This window comes from Fringilla coelebs, assembly GCF_963513975.1.
Source record: "Fringilla coelebs genome assembly, chromosome: 6".
Lineage (NCBI taxonomy): Eukaryota > Metazoa > Chordata > Aves > Passeriformes > Fringillidae > Fringilla > Fringilla coelebs.
Window position 1 is genome coordinate 46,876,151 of NC_140034.1, and position 20,607 is coordinate 46,896,757.

Consider the following 20,607-nt stretch of genomic DNA (forward strand, 5'->3'; position numbering starts at 1 on the left):
TTCCTGAGTTTTTCTGGCGCAGCTCTGCAAAGCCCAAAGCCTCTGGGAGGCATTTGATTTTCCTTTCTGGAATTAGCTTTAGTGCTGAAGGTTGGGTTTGGGCCAGCAAAGCTTCCTTTGAGCCGTCAACCATGCAAAAGACTCCTTGAGTCTGCAGAGTTTCCCTTAAACACAGCTCATCTGCTGCCAGAAATTTCCCTTGCCTGAATATTAAAATCTCCTCAAGTGCTGGTGAGGAATTGCCCAAAGGAAACGTGACCTTCCCAGCCGTGCTGGCTTGTCTGGAGCGGGTGTTTGTGGCCATGGGAGCAGAGCAGCCAGAGTGTGGGTGCCTGTACTGCTGTCCTGCAGGAAGAGCTGTTCTGTAGTGCAAGCAGAAATAAAGCCCCTCCCTTGGCTGGGGGTCCAGAGGGAGGTGAGGTCAGGAGCTGGATCTGAAACAGGCAGCTGGCCCTGGTCAGAGCAGAAATCTAAGCATCCCAAATGCTTGGCAGGCAGGGTCTCTGTGGGCACAGCTGAACCAAGAGGCTTTCAGCTCATCCTCACACCTGTGGGATGTCCTCAGGAAGAGAGGAGTCCATTCCACAAAGTGTGTTTGGCTCAACCAAGACATCCAAAAGCTGTTGGCAGAGATGTAGGGACCCTGTAAGAGAAATGACCCAGCCCTGTGATGAGCTCTTGCTGGAGCAAATCTTGCCACAGCTCTGGGCTGCTGGGGCCACTGAGCTCTCTCTAGCTTTTCTCCTCCCTTCTCATCACACTAAAGTCTGTTTAAGGGGGTGAATTTCCTTTCATATTTCTTGAAAATCCCTCTATGGAGGGGTTTTATAAAGGCAGATGGCTGGATTCAGGAGTGTAGCTGCTGTAGCTCATCTTGCAGCTCCTCAAGCTTCAAGTCTTGCTTACCATTTCCCCATCCTGTGATGGGTGAAATGAAGTTGAGAACTCTTGGTCCCACTGGCAGCTGTGGGTTTGCTTCTTCCCCAAACCTCCCCAGCTGGGACCAACGTGGGGCAGTGGTGGCTGGAGGTGAAGGTACGTGGGATCAGCCTGATCCTGAAGCACTGGGTAATTATTTCTAGGATTGGGAAAGAGGGTTGTGAAATACCACTGTGGGCTGAGCACGCTGAGTTACTGAATGTGGTTGTGAACAATTAGAGCAAACGGGAGACCATGGCCCCGTTTTAGTAAATGGAACCATTTGGAAATTAAATCTTTCCACCTTTTTGCTCCGAAAGGCAATTTAACAGCTGACCCCCTGCTCACACTTGTGCTTGTCCAAATTGAAATGGCACATTTTGTCTGGGGTCCAACAAACCCCTGTAGCTGACCGAAACACAAGGACTTTGGCAGGGCTTAGTTTCTCATTTGCTTGTGTTTTTTAGCTTCATTTTGTTTTGTTTGTTTTTCACTAAAGACAAATATTTGTGCTGCTCGGTCAGTCCAAAAGTAATCATCCTTTTTCCTTTCCTTGTCAGTGTGATTACTGAACCCCAACGCATCACTTATTAAACCTCACTCCCCTATCAGGCTATTTGAGCATGACAGAGAGCTCAGAATCTGAAAATAAATTCAGTTTAGGTGTTTGCTGGAGTGTGCTGGTATCTTTGAATCTGTGGGGGCTTTATCTGCAGCCCTTTTTGCTGAGCAGAGTCATGGTGTTCCCAGCATCGCAGCCCCCCCAGGATGCTCAGAGCGTCTGAGACCCATCCCAGCACAGCAGCGGGCAGCCTGGAAGCTGGGATTGCTCTGTGACAAAGCTGGATTGCTCTGTGGCGAGGGGAGCTGGGAAAGTTATATCTCTGCTTTTGCAGAAAAATCCTTCTCCCCAGAACGGTCGCCCCCAGCTCTGTCCTCAGCCTGCTCGGAGGATGCAGGGACAGAATAGCGAGCCGGTGAGGTCATGGGGAGAGAGTTAGTCACATCCAACTGGGAAAGGGAGAGGGCTGCCAACCAGGGCTGCTCTCACAGTGTGGAAAGCTCATGTGGTTCAGAAGGGACCCCCCTCTCCAGAGCACCCTGGCCAAGCTGGGGGTGTTGGTGGAGCACCGCCTCTGAAGCAGCTTCCCAAGGAACTGGTAGAAGGAGTGAAAGATTTTAATCAAAAACTTTTTCTGGCATGAACGTGGACTTTGCTTCTCATAACTGGGGCGATACGGGCGAGAGGGGGTTAAGAGCCTTTCCAAATTGGAGACTATCTGGAGCTGTCGCACAAGGGAGGGAGATCATGGCAGAGTTTAATGAATGACTTCATTTATATATTATAAAAAAAAAAAACCAACAACAACATGGTGGCTTCCTGCCAGGTCCACAGACAAGGGTTTCTATGGGAACCTGAGGAAAAATAATAAATAGGAGTGTGGGATGAGTAGGGAAGGGAGGAGGGGAGCTCAGGCTCGGGTCTGGGTCTGCTTTGTTCCTCATGGAGAGCAAGGTGGCAAGGGGCGATGATGTGGAAAAGGGAAAGAGCTGAATTTGGTGCTCGCAGAAAGACCCCACCCAAAATAAGGCAGGCAGTAACTACCCTGCAGTGGAGCATTCTCTTGGGCAAGCCCTGGGGTCTGCTTTGTTCCCTGCTCCTCTGTGGGCACAGCAGGCATGGGCAACCTTTCCTCACTGGACTTACAATCTGGCTTTGCTGCCTTGGGGCAGGTGGGAGTTTGGGAGGGCAGTGATTTGGAGTCATCCCCAGCTTCCTGACAGGGTGGTGGAGGGACCACTGTGCAAAGGGATGCTACTGGGGCTAAGATCAACAGTCCTGCTCACGCTGCAGAGTAAAACAGGCTCTGAGGGAGTCTTCCCTGGAAAGGCTAACAAGGTTCACAGCGTAATTAGAAAGGCAACGTTTTTCATCAATTAGTCCCAATGGGCTTCCCCCCACCATTGCTGGGATAGGGAGGTATCTGCCCTGAACTTCAAAAGAAAACAGCTTTTTGGTGAGATCCACGGTGAAGTGAGGCCCTCTCACGTGCTTCATAGTCCAGACTGAGGGCAAAGCCAGGCAGGCTGGCAGAGTGGCACTCCTGGGGCCAGCTGAAACCTGTCCCTCATTCACTCAAACTGGGCTGAAACACGTCTCAACTAAGGCATTTCTGCTTGGATTTTTTCCTCATTTTCCCTTCCACAGGCTCTTTGTTCCAGTCTGAATAATGATGCACTGCATCTCCCATTGAGCAGGTTCATCCTCAGAGGACCGTGGTCCTCAGGGTGTGCTTGAGGTGGGGAAGTGCAGGTTGGTCTGGGTCCTGCTGCTGGTGGGAGATGGACTTCCCAGCTCCCATGTGTGTGCCTTCCTGAAAGACATTTCTGTAAACAGGCTTGAAAGTGCCAGGGGAAAGAGCTTTTGTGTCTGCTTTGGACCTGGCTGAGCCAGGCGTGAGTGGGGCGAAGAGGCATCTGCCCCAGCATCGGCCCTGCGTACCACAAATCAGACCTGCCCTGCTCCAGCTGCCACCACAGGCCCTTTGGGTGAGTGCTGGCACCCCATGGCATGTCCCTTTCTGCCTGAATCTCAGCTGGTGCTGCCAGTGGAGCAGGAGCTGATCCCACGTGGAGGGCGCCTGGACTGGCGTTATCACCAGAGAGGGAATGCGGCACCCGCCTTATCGCTTCCTTGGGGATGCAGGAGGCTGTTCTGTTGACAGAGGCATTATTGTGCAGCAGTTGAGACGTCTGGGAGAAGCCAGGGCAGGTTTTTCTTCTCCGCAGGGTTGGCAGGAAGCCAGGCAGGGCAGAGCAGGGCAGGACATAGGTGCTGCCATCCACCGCTGTTTCCGTGGCTCCTGGTCAGGCAGGAGCGGCTCAACTGCCTAAGGAAACTCCTCCCCAGGGTACAGATCTTGCCTTCTGTGGGCCAAAGCTTGAGATGGTGGTGTTGGATATCTTGCAGCGCTGTAAGACCCTTTACAAACCCTTCAGACACTTTGCAGCATTGCAGGACCACTTAGGAACCCTTCCAAAGTGGGGGTGCAAAGCTGTTTTTGCAGGGAATGGTGCTTTCCAGTGGGCTTCAGCCCACAGGCAGGTGGGAAGAGGATATGTACCACATCTTCCTTCTAGAGACTTGCAGGCTCTCCTGCACCCCTCTCCCAGTGCCTGTGTCCCACCTTGTCCGTGCCCATCAGTCAGTCCCACTGTGGAGCTGTGCTGGCGGAGGCGAGGATGCCGCTTGGAGGATCACCACTCGTGGTGGGAGCACTCCTCTGCAGAAGGCTCCTGCTTGCTGGGGGGACCCCAGACACCTCAGAGGATTGTTACCAGGTTTCACAGGACTGCCTGATGGCATTAAAGATGGGTTTTCCCTCTGGCTTGGCAGGCTGACAGCACAGTGGAGCGTGGAGGATGAGGAGGAGGCGGCGAGAGAGCGGCGGCGGCGGGAGCGGGAGAAGCAGCTGCGGTCTCAGGCAGAGGAGGGCATGAACGGCACCGTCTCCTGCCCGGAGAGCGCCACGCTGGCACAGCAAAACCAGTAAGAAATACCCGTGGATAAATCCTTCAGCAATGCACCTTCTCCCTGCAGCAAACCCCCCTGGTGTTTGGGGAGGATGGGGAAGTTCTGTGAAGGGTTTGGGCTGGGGGATTTGCATGCTTTGCGCTTTCTTCTTAGGGCAGAAAACTCCACAAGTCCTGCTTTGATTGTTTTCTTGGCTGGAGGAATGGGGTTTTACTGCCCTGAGAGTTTACACTGGGACAGCTTGGGACAGGCTCTGTAGGGAGTCCCAATTGCCAGTGATTTCAGTGCTTGGTTAAATTTCAACTTGGGAGTCATCCTACACCGAAAGTAATGGAGTTTCCTGATACATGGAAAGACAGATGTGCCTGAGGAGGTGATGCACAATCCCAGGCAGATCACAGTGCAAGCAGTCACCTATCCTGGCTAAGCTTCCCATTCCTTCCTTGGAGGATGCTGCCCTGGCACTGGGAAGCATGAAGCAGCACCTGGGCTGGTGCAGTTCACAGCTCCAAGGGTTAAAATTAACTTTGTGCTTTAATGGGGCAAGTCCTAGAGGGAAACTGCTCAGGATGCATTTATGGAGATGCTGAGCTCTCTGCTGTCAAAGAGGAAACACCTGGAGAAGGGATAGGATGACATCCCCAGCATCCCATGGCACATCCTACTGCAGCCTCCCCACGAGCATGGTTCAGCAGTCCAGATGCTGTGCAGCACTGGGGCTAGCACAAAAAGTAGTCTGCACTCTGAATTGCCAAATTCTTGTCTCAAAGCCCTCAGTCTTACCACTATTTATGTGTTATTTCTAAATCTATTGAACACAATGGAAAAGTGGTGGCAGGATTTGAAGTTATAGTCACAGAGAAGCAACAACTTCATTTTACTGAGAAAAAAAGCAGAAGTTATTTATGAAAACCTATTTTTTTTCCATTTTTTTCCATTTTTTCAATTTTTTTTCCCAAGATGCTTCCAAAATTATTCAGGACTTTTTTATTTTTTTAAATATAAAAGCATTGCAAAATACCTTCACAATCTTTTGCAGAAATACACATGGTGATATTCTGCAGACAAAGCTGCTGCAGTCTGCTCTAAAAGCAAACAGAAGGTCTGGAAAGTAATAATAGTCATTAGCTTTTCCAAACCCCCCCCTTCACGTGGGGGCTAGGAAATAATTTGAAAAGGTGTTTAAAACAGCAGATGAGATCTCTGGTCTCTGCTCTGCTGGTTGGTGCTGTGAGCAGCCCCAGGCCCAGAGCAGTAACCCAGCCTGCAGGCTCCAGTCCTGTTGGCACAGGCACAGCCGTGCTGCTGCCCCCACAGCACCACTGGCATCGCCCAAATTCAACTGAGTGCTTAGGAGGACAATGACACTAAAATGAAGGGTTTTGCTCCCTGCTCCACGATGCCAAAGCTTGCTGGGCCAGGCTCAACCACAAGGATGTTTCTTCTTCTTCTTCTCTGGCCATTCCCTGGTTTTGTTTACAGCTGCTGACAGCCACCTGGGCTTGCTCATGCAGCCAGGGTCAGCCCTGGCTATTAATCTTCTGAAAAGCTTCATTCTCTCTTGTGTAAATCCTGCCCCCTCCTTCCTGTGGCTCTTCCCACGCTGGGACTCGTCCTATCCATGTCACTCCCCTTAGTTCAAACCCACCCTTGCATTTCCTTACCCCCACTAGAGAAAGCCAGGAGCAGTCAGGAGAACAGAGGGTTTGCAGGAAAAAGGCAGGAGTGTTCTTGGGAGCCAGAGGGATGGACATGAGCTCAAGTGGTGATGATGGGGCTGTGCTGGCTTTGTGCTTCTCCTGGGGCTGTGTTTGCAGAGGGACACAGGGAAGCAGCCAGCTTGCTGACAGCATTCAGCCAGTCTCCCTTGCTCCCTGGGAGCTTTTCTGTTAGCCTGAGCACACATTTGTGCCCAGGGCCACAGATGCTGGGATGATTCTGCCATGGCTGTCTTCAACAGTACAGCTCACCCAGAGAAGAATGAATGGAATAACTGAAAGGAGGAGGACTGTGTCAGGCTGTGGCTCTTCCAGGCCAGGTTTAGACCTTTTTACATGCCTCTCATGCTAATTTTCCTTCTTGCTGTGTTTCAGCTATGACTTTAAGCCATCTGGGACTTCGGAGCTGGAGGAAGATGAGGGCTTCAGTGACTGGTCCCAGAAGCTTGAGCAGCGCAAGCAGAGGTGGGTGGGACACAGATGAGCCAAGGGGAGGGGTACCCCTGCCCCCAGCAAAAGGACTGTCCCTCAGGAGGGGTGACCAGCCCCAGGTCAAGCCTGGCACGTGTAAGAATGAGGCCAGAGTGTGGAGCAGCAGCAGGACAGAGCAGGCCCCACAGCACTGGGACAGATGCTCTCTGCCTGCCCTTTGGGCTGGCAGGGGAATGGCCCAGGGACGGCCCCAGGCTTTGGGGATGTTTGGATTGAGCTTTGTGCTCCAAGCAGTGGCAGCCTGCCAGGACTCCTGGGTTTGGAGGAGTGACAACAGCAGATTTAAGCCACCTGAGCTGCTGCAGGGGCTGAAATGGTCTCTAACATAATCCAGGCCAGCCAAAAAAGCTGTTCTAAGTTATTGCTGCTTCCTGGCTCATGTCAGCATAGTGGGTGTTATGGCCCCAGCCCACCTTGTGCCTGACTCCTCTTTGAGCAGAGAAAAACAGGCAGCAAAGAGCCCTGGGAGCCCTCCCATCATTCCTCCCTTACAGAACTAGACCAAACTCCTGCCTCAACCACTTCCCTTGGATACTGCCTACCTGCACATGAACTCTGTGACTCAGCCCTCTTGGCAGCTTGACTTTGTAGGGAATTTTAGACATAGCCTCTTCTTTACCCTGAAGAATTCTTTGCACAGAGAGGTGGTGGATGCCCCTTCCCTGGAAACATTCAAGGTCAGGTTGGATAGGGCTCTGAGAAACCTGATCTGATTGAAAATGTTCCTACTTATTTCATAGGGATTGGACTAGATGACCTTTAAAGGTCCTTTCCAACCCAAACTATTCTGTGACTGAAAAAATGCTTAAGATTAATATTTACTGCTGAATAAATAAAAACGAGCTCAAAGTTTTGTTACTTTTCTCCAGACCTTGTGGCTAAACCACATTGCAAGCTGTACCTTGCAGCCCTGACCCCACAAGCACTTCTCAAGCACCTCCAAGGCCCAGCACACTGTAATTATAACATCTGTGGGAGCAATTAGAAATCATCTGCTTTTTGGTTTGCTGCCTCTTTTTCCAACCGCCCCCCCCTTGCAAAGAGCTTGTCTGGAAAGGAAGGCTACTGCTTTTCCCTCCTTGGCCTTCAGAAGGGAATTAGTTGGAATTAACATCATCCTCCCCAGGTGTTTCTCGCTGTGGTTTTATGTGTTTACCCTGTAGCTGAGCAGGGGAGGTGGTGTTCATGGCAGGTGAAGCCCATCAGTGAGAGGTGCTACTTTAAAAGCAGGAGCTGCAGGTGGAAGCTGGTTAGGAGAAGCAGTGGAAGGAGCTCAGGCTCTGTGGGTTTGCTGGGAGTGAGCCTTTTGTAAAGGCTGGGCTTGCCCTCACAGCGGTGGCTGTGCCCTGTCAGGTCCTTGCAGCAGCTTTCTCCTGGGGGATCCCCTTCATCCAAGGGGCAGCTGGAGTGTGGTGTGAGCACAGGTAGGGTGTGTGTCTGCCTCTGCTGGGACAAGCAGTGCTGTGCCCAGGCTTTCCCAGCTCCCTTTGCTCCTGTTTAACTGGAGATGGGGCAGATCCTGGGTTGTAAGTGGTGGCTGTGAAGGAGTGGATGAAGGCAGCTGCTCTCTGTTGGGTGGAACTAAACCAGGTTCTGCATCCCCTGGTGCTTGGTGCTAAGGCACATTTTCTTTTTGGTCCTGGCTCTCCTCTTTGAGGTAGGAGATCCGTGCTATTAGCTGTGGGCAAGGAGGTGAAGCTGTGCCAGCCTAGCTGCCTCCCACACAACAGTGCTGTGGTGTGAAAGGCATCCTATAGGCTGCACTGTGTTTGCTGGCCTTAATTTTTAATGTGAGCTTGCACTTGAGCTGGAGACATTGCTGCCATCCTGGTGGAGAGCTGCAAGCTTCCTGGGCCTTCAGAGCCTGTTTGCTCTTGGTGAGAGGATGATGAGAAACAAGTCAAGTGAGCCAGCACATGCATCATCTTTTTCCCCATGTAGTCAATGTGGAGGGCTGGATGGTGGCTGACCTGTGAGCTGCCTTCCCAGCAGCAGAGAGGTGGGTGGAAAGGTCTTGTTGGAACTTGTTTTTGTGTTTTGGTGCTGCCTGTTGAGGGAGGGGCAGTGAGTCAGCCTTGCCCTTTGGCAGCTGCCTGCTAGCCAGCTCTCTAGCCTTGCTCTCTCTAGCCAGGCAATTTTCTAAGAACTGGGTGGGAGGAGAAAGCTCTTTTGGCTGGGCAGAGTAAGATGGCAGTAACAGCTTGGTGCATGGCTGCGAGCCAGTGAGAGTTCTGGGGCTCTGTACTCCCTGTGCCCAAAGGCATGGGCTGCTCTGCTCTGGCAAAGCTGATTGCATAAACATTCTCCTGGGTCTCCTCTTGCAGCCTTGGGGACCCGCAGCAATTCTCCTGTAGCAAACCCATTGTGGTTTTTAAACCCCTAAGCCAGGGGGTGATCCCATCTGCTTTGGATGCCTTTGTTTTGCTGGGATATGAGATGAGTGGTGTGAGTAGAGGTGTAATTTTTTCCAGTGGGCAAAACTGAGGCTTGGGACCAAGTGTCAGTAAGCATTGCTTGTGTAGCGCTGTGCCTTGCCTGTGGAATGATTCCAGGGGAGTGGCTCTGCAGCCTTGCCCTACAGCTCAGCTTCAGCTTGAGAAGCAAGTTCATGTGTTGTTGGTTGGGCTCTCCTGTGGGAAAAGACTCTGCTGGCGTGGAAGATGAATTTAGGCAGAGAAGGGCTGTGCTTGGTGCCCTCTTGTATTTGTGGGGTTCCCCAGATGAGGAGAAGAATTATGCATCTGACTCCATGTTCTCAGAAGGTAACTTATTTTTTTATGATACTATATTATATTAAAGAGTGCTATACTAGAACTATACCAAAGAATAGAGAAAGGATACTTACAGAAAGCTAAAAAGATAATAATGAGAACTTGTGACTCTTTGCAGAGCCCCCACACGGCTTGGCCGTGATTGGCCATTAAGTCAAAACAATCCACGTGAAACCAGTGAAACAACCACCTGTTGGTAAACAGTGTCCAAACACATTCCAAAGCAGCAAAACACAGGAGAAGGGAATCAGATAATTATTGCTTTCTTTTTCTCTGAGGCTTCTCAGCTTCCCAGGAGAGAAATCCTGAGCAAAGGGATTTTTCCAGAAAATATGACGGTGACAGTGCCTCACTTGGAATTAGTGCTGGGAACCATGGGGGCAGCACCAGATTTGTATTTGACTGCAGGATGTGCTGGTGCACCTGGAATTTTAGCTGTAGCCAGGCAGGGAATTGAGCCAGCACCACATCATGGTAGCAGTGGCCTCTCTGCCGGGGCTTTGAGCAGAGGGCTCTTCTCTGCTTTCCTGTGGGTTTTGCCCATCATGATGCTGGTGATATGCAGATCCCTTCAGTTCTGCCACAGCTCTTAAGTGAGCTGGGTCTTGGACACTTGAAGTGGGGGGAGTGAGATGTGACTGCTGTTGCATGTGGGTGCCTGGAACTGGCTGTGAGCCCTGGTGTGGAATACCCAGCATGATGTAGGCTTGGAAGTGATAAAAGTGGATTTCTAGAGGTGTGAGGTACCTCGTGGTGTCTGTAGACTCATAACTGTGCTTCTATTCTTTGACCTCTCCCCATCTGTAGGTCTCCAAGGCAGTCCTATGAAGAAGAGGACAGTGGTGTGAGAGAAGCTGAAGTCAAACTGGAGCAGATCCAGCTGGATCAGGAAAGCCCAGAGGAGAATATGGTTATCAGAGAGGAAGAGAGGCTGTGCCAGGAGGAAGAAGAGGTTCAGGAGCTGGAGGAAGAGGAACATGCTGAGCAAGAGGTGGGATCAGGAGGAACTGACCCTCTTTCCAGAGGGTGATGGGAGAGCTGGTGCTGGGGGCTGCTCGCCAATGTCCTGGCTCACCATTGCTGCTGGAAGCTGAGCCCATGCAGGATGTGGTTCCATGGCATAACTGGGGGCTGGTGCCACTTTTGCCTGTGTGCTGTGCCTTCTTGTGGTCACTGCAGGCAGCCTCTGCGCTTTTGTGAGGGGGGTTGTGCTTGCTCTCAGAGTTTGTGGTGGCTTTGCTGTGTCCCTGTCGTGCTGAGGAGGAAAGTGTTATTTCTCCTGTGGTTTTGTGGGTAGTCAGTAGCTTTACAGGACAACTCAAATCTAAATTATACTGCTTGTTTTCCTTTCCCCAGCCCCTATCACACCTTTGGGGTCCTTTGTCTTGATAGATCTCTTCGCCTTGCGTTGCTCCTAGCTGAGGTTTTTTTTCTCTGATAATTCCTGGTTAAGGGGTGGGGGAGAGAGGGGCAAAGCTGGAATTCAAGTGGTGTGCGAGTCAGGGGGCTGAACTTCAAATATCATTTGTCATAAATGGACTTTGTCTGGGGCTAGTAAGACGTTTGCATTTGAACTGTTACCCTTTACAGCCCTTTATTCTAAAGGCAGCTTCTCTCTCCTTTTGGCCTCTAAAAGAGGAATTAATGTTTTCCTATCTCAGTTGTGGTAAGAGATCTCTTTAACTGCTGCAAGGACCCCTTTTCATACCATTTGGGAATGTCAGACCTTCAAAATTCCTGATTTCTGCCCTCCCTTCCAAATGACATATGAGCTTCTTCCTGAATGTTTCCAAATTAGATAATGTTAACTCAGTTTCTGTGCTTTTCTGTTTATTTAGTGTAAAGCAGGAAGCCTGGGAGACAGGGAAAAATCACTGTTGTTGCATAATAAGCAGTTTGACCAGCTCACTTCCTGGCTTGTTCTTTTTCTGCACTCAGGAAAAGAAGAGAAGGCGAAATGATGGAGAGAAAGAAGAAACCCCAGAGAAACGCCAGAAAGCCCCAAGCCTTGCCAGCCTGGAAGAGGAGGAGCTGTGCTCTGACCACACTGCAGTGTGCTCCACAAAGGTTTGTGTTCCTGGGGCCCCTCTGGATGTGTGACCACTGTCACAGCACAGGACCCAGCCAATGATGAGGAAGGATTATCCAGGGTTTACAGCAGCGTGGGGTGGGAATCCCGTTATCCGTCCTGCTACAAGCTGAGACAAACCACCTCAGCAATTTGCCTCATCTTTCATGGCTGTCAACCTCCTCCTCCTGCTTTGCCTCCTTGAGCTGTTGGAGGCTGTAGCAGTCACTCTAAAAGTCTAAAGCTCATTGAGGACTCCAGGGAATATTGTGACACTCAGATACCTTTAACAAAATTCACAAGAACTTAATGAAATTTCCCTTCCGAAGGGAAAAAGCCCCAATAACTGAAACAGTGGCATTTCTTTCTTAATTAGAACAAAATGTACTCCTTAAGTTGTTTAAACAAATGGGGATTTCTGATCTCTGAAGCATTGTGTCCTTCCCAATCACATCTGTTTGCATTGCTGCTCTTGTGAAACTCCCATTATTAACACCACCTGAATTGCATCTTATGACTTGTGTTGCATTTACTACAAATCCTCAGTTCTGTGTGTGTGCTTTTAAATACAATAGATACAGATAAGTGTTTCTGTACTGAATGGTTTCTTTTCTGTCTTTGTAAGCCCCAACCTTTTTGATTGTAGCAGTGAGGGAGATGGTGAGGAGTCTGTGCAGCCTGTTAATCTGCTCTTAGAACTAGCTTTGCTTTTTTCTTTTTTTTAAGTTTAGTTTTGTTCTATTTGTGACTTACTCAATATTTCCTGAGTGGGAATGATTGTGAGAGTACTTTCTTTTGCATCAGTAAATAGATGGCAAGAGGAAGGTTTCATCATCTACAGCCATCAGATTCTTGCTCTTAGTGGAGAATACATTTTATAGTCAAATTAAAAGAGAGGAGGCAGAGTAGGTGTAGATGCAGGCTGGGTGCTAATGCCAGGTTTGAAAAGTGGGGGAAGCCAAAGCATATTCCTGAAGTGGGGCTGGTGGGAAAATGTGGAAAATGCTTTCAGCAACTTTTATGTGCTGTACCTTCTGTCTTTACAACCCCAAAACACACATAGTTTCTCGACCTCAGCTTAACTGCTGCTGCTAGGATTAGCCCAGGGAAAGGTTTAGAAATGCAGTCCCTGTTTTGCAGTGGTGATGTCAGAGCTCACCCACACACTAAGCTGGACCTAAAACTGTTTAGGAAAAATCTGTGCTTGGAATCTTTCCAAAGAAGGATGATCTTTACACCCCAGCTAGCAGGGCTCTGTGAACCCTGAGAACTAAGCACACTGGCCACCAAGGAGGTGTTTTGGCACAGGAAGCTCAGCAGAAGCCCTGCTGGTAGTGCAAAGGCAAAAGCACCTGCAGTCAGTGCTGTGTGCCCCTGCCAGATGTGGCTGCTGGAGGCTGGGTGCACAGCTGGGGCAGGCTGATGCTGGTGGTGTGTCAGGGGTTCAGAGGGCCAGTGTGGGGCTGAAACAGAGGGAATGGAGGCAAGGGGGAAATCTTGTACCAGTTCTGTTGTGTCACAGGCTGCTTGTGAGCCCTGACCTTTGAGGCTGGCTGAATGAGCAGCTGTGGTTTCTTCTGGCTTTCAGAAAGTGCTTGGGACCGGGGAAATGCACAATTCTCACTGCAAGGAAAAGCCAGGGATGGGGGAGATGGTCTCCAAATAGCACAGTGAAGGTTTGCTCCTACCTAGACCGTCATACTGAGATACATTGCCACTTAGAGCTTTTCCTAGGCCCCCCTGTGTTTAACCTGGTGCTTGTTCATAACCTTTCAGAAGTGCCTCTGTACGGTTTGCACCTGCACCCCATCTCCCTGGAAGGGTGGGCAAGGCTTTTTCCTGTTGGCATGTACTTGTGTTTGGGAAGCTGAGGCAAAGACCTACCAGATTCCCCTTGCAGGTTGGTGCTGTGCCCTGTCAGGTACCAGCCTGCCCATCAGTGAGCCAGGTGAAGTCTCTGAAGCTGTGGCTCAGAGGCAAGCAGCAGCTCCTGCAGCAGTGAGCAAAGGAGTGAGCTGGCAGCAGGCAGACAGCCTGCCCTGCAGACAGAGCTGGCTGATGGGCTTCTCTTGTGCTGCTGTGGGGGGACCCTGCAGAGTGGCTCTCCCCAGGTCATCTCTATTAGCCAGGGTTGCACTGTTTGGTTGTTCTCTAATGGGCCTCGTGTTCCTGGGCACAGCTAGTAAATGTGTCCTCTATGTGACAAGGTCTTGTCTTCTGTTTAGCTGAAATTTAGCACTGGCATCCTGAAAGCATCTTAAAGGATCATTTAGTGTTGTTTTTTATCTGCTAACTTGGTAGGTGATGTTTCCTGTGGCACAGGCAGCAGTTTTACAGGGGGAGAAGGCTCCTTTTTACTTGGTTGCTGCTCCTTGACTCTGTGGGAGCTGGTGTTAAGAAAGCCCCCCGCTTTGGCTTCAAGGTGATTTTTCTCTCTGTATGCTTGTTTTCTGGGGCATGAAAGAGTCACAAGGTTTAGCAACATTTCAGCTTTCCTTTCCTGCAGTGGTTGTCAAGTGTTTGCTTGCCTTCCTGTCTTGGCCAAAGAGTTATTGCGCAGGAGCCTCTGGTGCAAAACTTTCTCCTGATGGCTTGACATGAAGAGCTGCCTCACATGTGGTTCCATGTGCTGATCTGCCCTGTCTGCGTGCTTCTCTGGTGTGGATAAGTTGACCTAACCCATGCCTGTGCTGCTTCCATGCTTGGCTTCTCTTCTGCAGATGTGGTCTCTAGTTCTCCCCCTTGTCTTTCTGTACTTGCCCTTTCCCTTTTTGTGTCTGGCTAGGAAACCAAAGGTCTGAGAGAGACCTTCTCCTTCATCAGAGGGAGCAGAAAAAATGCTCTTGGTTGGTGTTTCAGCTGTCATTCATTTTACACATGGTTGGTTTGCCCCTGAAGTTGGTTGGGATTTTCTTCCCCTGCTTGGAAAGAAGGAAGAAAGGGAATGCTCACTGTCTCTCTGATCTGTAGGGGAACGTGGGGGCTGAGTGAGTCATGTCTAACCAAAATATGGGTGAGAGATGAGGGCCAAGAAATGGTCAGCAAAGGTGACCTGCATCTATCTGAGGTCCCTGAACAAAAGTCATATCTTTGTCTTCTTTGTCCCTTTAGATCACGGACAGAACTGAGTCGCTGAACCGCTCAATACAGAAAAGGTAATTCTGGGTTGGCCTCGGGGGAAAGCAGCTCTCTTGCTGCAAAGGGAGGTGGTCAGCAGGCCCTGCTGTGGGGAAGGGCAGGAGTGACAGGCTGCCTGTGCTTCACAAAGTCCTCCCTTCTGCCTGAGGCACTGGGGGAGCACCTTAATCCTCCTCTGTTCTGCAGCAACAGCATAAAGAAGAGTCAGCCTCCTCTGCCCGTGTCGAAGATTGATGACAGGCTGGAGCAGTACACACAGGCTATTGAGGTGGGTTGCTGTGGTGTCTCTGCCCCCACCCTCCCAGAGCCCTCTTTGCTGCTGTTGCTCCTGCACCATGCCTCTCAGCCTTACCACTAAATTGTGGGAGTTCCCTTGGGTGGGAGCACTCCTTGCTGCTCTCTGTATGCCCCCCACAGCATAAAGTAGGTTTCTTTGGCAAGCTGTCCCATGCTTGTTTTTTCATGCTCTCTGCTTAAGGAGTGTGAGTATCTGACAGGAACTAGTAGGACTCTACAAGTCTCCTTTTACACCCCCTTATCTCCAAGGCCCTTCCAGGGTTAAAAGTAATCAAGAGGCACACTCTGATGGCAAACTGTCTCCATTTATTTTCCAGACCTCCACAAAGGCTCCGAAACCTGTCCGGCAGCCGTCTCTTGACCTTCCCACCACGAGCATGATGGTAGCCAGCACAAAAAGCCTCTGGGAGACTGGGGAGGTCACAGCTCAATCTGCTGTGAAGCCCTCAGCCTGTAAGGTACAGCCCTTGGAGGACTTGCCTTGCTTGTGCCAGAGGCGGGGACTGGTCCCTGGGCACAGTGTGCATGTCCTTGTTTATCCTGTTGGTACATCTTGATTGTGGGGCTTCCAGACTCCAAAGGCATAGATATTGGAGGTCTTCCATTGCAAGGCTTTGCACCTTGGAGATGCAATTTTTCTGACAGGGTCCCCAGTTGTTCCTTGGTGGTACACGCAGGAAAACCTCTGTGTTGCTGGTTGAGGCTCTGATTTGAAATGGGAATAAAATCAGCTGGTGGGGAGAATGCACGTGTCTCCTACAGGGGCTAGGCTGAGCTCCAGTTGTCAAGCATGACCTTGCATCTAGTACCAAGGTGATAAATCTTGTAAACTTGGAAAATGCAAGAGAGCATTACGTATTGCTCTCAGTGATTTCACTTTCTGGCTGTTGTGGGTGAGGCTGGTTCTGTAATATGGTGGTTGCAAGTCTGTTTATGAGAGTGGAATTCCTTTTGGTAGAGAAGCCTTGATGTTTACGTGTCCTAAATAGTTAACAAACTTGAGAAAATAAACATCTTGGAGCCAATTCAAACTCTTGTGGAAAAGGGATAGGAAAACATAGGGTGTACTGGGAACAGGAAGACATTTTCACAGTCATGGGATTTAGCAGCAGCTGTTTTAGGTCAGATGTGATATTGTAAATAAAAAAAAAAGGAGGTCAGATGTGTGGGTTGGAAATGGATGTGAACAAAGACACGTTCAGCAGCATTAACAGTGAAGGGTAATGAAAGTATTATTTTCTCAGGATATCGTGGCTGGAGACATTGTGAGTAAGAGAAGCCTTTGGGAACAGAAGGGGAGTCCCAAACCTGAGAGCAGTATCAAGGTGAGTTGGTGTCTGTGAGTGTGAAAGCACTTGCTCTGCTGAAAAAGAACAGAGCTGGTGTCTGGGTTGGCAGTACTGAGAAGATAGTGTTCTGTAGGGACAAGGGCTGCCTGAATCTGTCAATGCAATTGCATGCTTAAGAGCTCTTCCTAACAGTGAATTGCTATTGGTTCAGCTCTAATGAAAATGGGGGCAAAAATACTTTTCTATCCAGTAATTCTGAAAGGTCTCTTGAATAGCATGTTGTCCTCAGCCTGTGAGCTGGGAGTCCCAGCCTTCTCAAATAGAACTGCAAATTTGAGCAGTTTTGCTCTTGTTATGCTTTTTGGCACTGAGAGTAAACAAAATGTGCAAAACTAAGTGGAACTGAACCGAAGACAGTATCACTTGCAGATGGATCTGGGGTTTTGTGGGAATGTTTGTGGAAATGTCCTAAAATGCAGCAAGCAGCTACTGCTCAAACTGCCTAGCTGGGAGAGGAAGATCAAAGTATCTTGTCAGTTCCTGTGTTGGAACTGCCAGTACCTGGTAAATCCCACAGTCTCTTGTCATGGATGAAACAACCCTGGCTTGGGGGTCTCCCTCACAATGCCTGCATTGCATCTACTTTCCTATTGCATATCGTGTTCTTGTTGTGTTGCCTTGTGCTTACTGGAGGTGGTGATGGATCTGTGCAGAGAGTTTGTGTGAAGGGGGCAAGAAGGCAGTACAGAATGGGCTGTCTCCAAGCCCTTTGGGATTAAAGGCAGCTGTATCACCTGCTCCTCTGGCTTCAGTTGCCTGATTTTTGACTGCCTATTTAACAGAGAAAAATGCTGACTTTGGCTCTTCCTTTCTCTCCTGTTCAGTCCATTCCTTCTGGCAAAAAGTACAAGTTTGTTGCAACGGGCCATGGCCAGTACAAGAAGGTGTTGATAGACGATGCTGCAGAGCAATAGTATGTCTGGAGAAGTCATTAACCAGGTAGGTGGGATATGGCTCTGCTCTGTGTAACAACCTCCTGGGCTGTTCTGGCAGCATGCTGGGGCTGTTTCTGCCAGCAGCACTTTGGGTGAGTTGGAAGGTGCTCTATGGGAACAGCTGGAGCCTGGCTTCTGGGCTGGAACAGAGTGGGTACACAGCAGGGGTTTGTTTTGGTCTCTGCCTTTCTGATGCTGCTGGATACCTCTGTTAGTTTAATCTGCAGGGCAACTCCCTTAGCTGCTGCTGTTTGGGTGAAGAGATGTGTTTGCCTTTGCTAGTTCAAAGGGATGGTCTCTATCTGCTGTCTTTCCTTATGCTCTCTTAAGTTGCAAGGAGTAGAGAGAGCTGGAGATCATTCTGGCTGAGCATGGGGGCTGATGTACTTCTGAAATTCAAATGTTTCTGGGATTTAATTCCCAGATTTACTGAATTAATCAGGGAGAAAACTTTTAATGACTTCAGTAACCTCATGGAACCAGTCTATAATAAGGTTGTAGCAGGAAGGATGTGAACATCTGCTGTACTGGGTAGAAACAGAGCACAAAGGACTGTTCTCTGATGTGCAGCAAGGGCAAGGCAGAGCTGGGTTGCTGTCTCTGTGCTCTCTTGAAATGGCCTTTGGATCTCACGTTCCTATTGTGTTTGGGCTCATAGATATCCTGGTGTTATCTTGAGTGGATGATAGTAGAGGGTTGTGGCAATAAGGAGGAATGGTGTAGAGAGAGGTGATAACTGGTTGGATCCAACTGGGCAGCATCTGGCACAATGAGTGGAGAGGAAGTTGAGGGTGAAAACAAGCTCATTCTCTTTTTTTTTTTATTCCCTACTATAAAAAAGAAGCTTTATTTCATTGCCAAGGTTAAAATAGCTCTGCCTGCTACAAAACACCTTTTGTTTCTGAATTCTTCTGGGGCTTGTGTTACTTCTTTCCCTTCCCTCCCACCCTTAAGGAGCTGGCTTCTGAGTGTTTTGTTTGTTTAGGCTTGTTTTTTTCCTTTTGTAGTGTCCATTTAGAGGAGATGCCCTTTTGAATGCTGTTTGAGATGGGCAGCAGTACAAGCCCAAGACTGCCTGAAGCTGTGTTTTTAGTCCACAGAACTTTCATCCTCAACTTGCTTCTCTGCCTGTGACTTTGAGAAGCCTATTATAAGGTCTCCCCTCTGATTAATCTCCTCTTTCTCCTGAAGCCTGTTTCATTGCACCAGGTGGAACCTACTGAGCTTCAGTTCTCTGCAGCAAACAGGTTTTGCTAGATTGTCAGCAGGTTTTGTTTGCCCTACCTGGGTTTCTCTGAGCAGCTCAAATGAAAGTGCCTTTGGCTCTGGTCTTTGTCCAGCAGCCTTTCTTGAAAGGCAAGGCACTGTCACAGGATGTCCTCTAGGATCCACCCAGCACTCCAAACAGCCATGGCAGAACACTGTTGCTCTCTAGGTGTGTTCACATGGAAGCATTGGGTTTTTTCTACTGTGAATTGCAAAATGGCTGTGATAGCTGAAGGAGCTTGGCTTGTTTCTGTACTTAGGTTCTTAGCTGCCTGTTTTGTACGCTCTGAGCTCCCTGGGGAGCTGCTCTCCAGCTCCTCTGCACCCCCTTGAACTATCTTCATCCTTTTTTCCCTACTGCTGGATCACTGTCATGGCCTTCTTGCTCCCAAACCCTTCTGGCTCACCCCTGTCACTTGCTTTACACCACCTTAGCAGCTTCCTAGTTGCTTAAACACAGGTGTGGTGTTTTTTGGTATTTTTTTTCTCTCTTCTCTCCTTCCCTCCCTTCCTGGGCTGCAGGACCTCACTGCAGGCTATGGAACAGAGGTTTTTCTGTAGGTGTCAATTTGGGCATTCAGCAACTGCCTGATGCCATTTGGCATTGAAAAATAGGCAAATTCTGTGCCCAGTAGCATTCCCCTTCTTTTCCTCAGCACAGCAGCTCAGGCTGTGGCACACCACAATGACTTCCAGTGAGCAGCCATCGATAGAAATCTGCCTGCACGGATATGTCCTCCTGTCTGTGGTACTCTCGTGTCAGGGTCTGTCTCTCTGCAGGACTTGCCATACTTGCTGTGTGCCTCTGCCCTCTCTGGGGTAAAAGGGCTAAACTGTGCACCCAGGCTTTCCTTCCTTTGTCTCCTTCCTTCTGCTTGTGGGAAGTGCTCTCCCCAGTGGCATTTCCCCATCCTTCATCCATGTGCAGCCTGACTGGAAGCCTAGCAGATGCAAAACCTAAGCCTTAGGTGAGAGTTGCTGGATTGCTCTGGGTGGTTGTCCTTGTTGCAGGACAAAAGCTGTTCTAAAGCACAAGTGCTTCTTAAACCACCTTCACTTAGTCTCTCAAATGATGTTGGCTGCTCTGCTTCATGCCAGTACTGTGGCCCTTGTGTGTACGGACCTTTGTGCAGAGGCATCCATCTGGCTGTGCTGCAGTAAGGTGCCATTTATCACTCTCTGGTAAGGTTGCCTTTGTCTGCATTATGTGTTTTATGTTCTTCTCTTTAAATTTTTATGGCTGTGCTGCTGCATGGATGTTTCTCTGTAGCCTGTTTTTCTGTGGCCTTCTTCTCTAGCCTTCTCTTGCAGCAATATTGAATTATCCTGCAGATGCTTACCTAGGATTACCTTGTTACCTTTTGCTTTGAAAGCTGGAGGTTTGAAGAAATCCCCACTTTTAGATAATTGGGTTATTCTTCCTACTTGCTTTTTGCCCCTTGAGTAGGGAAGGGGTTACAGAATAGAGATTAGACTGGTAAAGTGAAAACTTAAGTGAAGGTTTGCTAAATGAACTGCTCTTGCAGCATCACTGCACAATAGGAAGACTTCAAAAAAGGCAAAAGGGACTCTTTGTTTCTAAGTCTGTTTGCAGCTTGGCCTGAGGAACTGTTGGTCAGTTCCATACCCTCTGCACGTGTAAAAGGAAAGTCTGTACACAGCTCTTTATATTCTATTTGGGCTAAACATAGCAATCCTATATTAGCTGTGTAGGAACACCCCAGCACGTGACCAAGTCCCTTGTGAGACAGAAATAACCAGTCTCCCAGCTTTCATGCTCACAAGCCTGTTGGCATTGGAGTTGAAAAGGGCAATACTGGAAAGTCCAGTTGTCTCTGAGTGGGCAGAGTTGGGGATTTCCTTTAAACGCCCTTTTTTCAGGACATCAGGGGCAAGCAGGTGTGCAACTGTCATGATGTTCACTCTGAAAATGAGACTAGCAGAACCCCTCAGAAGCCAGCACCTTGTTGGATGCCCACATGCTAAAGCAGGGTCTTGTTGGTTATCGTGGAACATTAACCATCAGCTATTATGGAGAAAACACAGTAAAATACATAACAGAACTTGATTATTGAAACAAAATTATTCTCGTGTGCATTATTTAGTAGACTGGCCTAGGA

The 20,607-nt window shown here is 49.3% G+C and overlaps 1 protein-coding gene across 3 annotated transcripts in view; it reads left to right on the forward strand.

Moving 5' to 3' along the window:
- The window catches only part of LSP1 (lymphocyte specific protein 1), a 48,535-nt gene that overhangs the window by 20,082 nt on the left and 7,846 nt on the right, over positions 1 to 20,607 (forward strand). For 2 of the 3 annotated variants that reach the window (XM_084207566.1, XM_084207567.1), the window contains exons 2-10: positions 4,316 to 4,468; positions 6,547 to 6,636; positions 10,242 to 10,425; positions 11,373 to 11,501; positions 14,614 to 14,657; positions 14,827 to 14,908; positions 15,255 to 15,395; positions 16,182 to 16,262; positions 17,111 to 17,225. In XM_084207566.1, the coding sequence (XP_084063692.1) occupies positions 4,316 to 4,468; positions 6,547 to 6,636; positions 10,242 to 10,425; positions 11,373 to 11,501; positions 14,614 to 14,657; positions 14,827 to 14,908; positions 15,255 to 15,395; positions 16,182 to 16,262; positions 17,111 to 17,200 (994 nt within the window). In that variant the 3' untranslated portion in view covers positions 17,201 to 17,225. The remainder of the gene's footprint in view (positions 1 to 4,315; positions 4,469 to 6,546; positions 6,637 to 10,241; positions 10,426 to 11,372; positions 11,502 to 14,613; positions 14,658 to 14,826; positions 14,909 to 15,254; positions 15,396 to 16,181; positions 16,263 to 17,110; positions 17,226 to 20,607) is intronic. The other variant, XM_084207568.1, reaches the window with a different exon arrangement.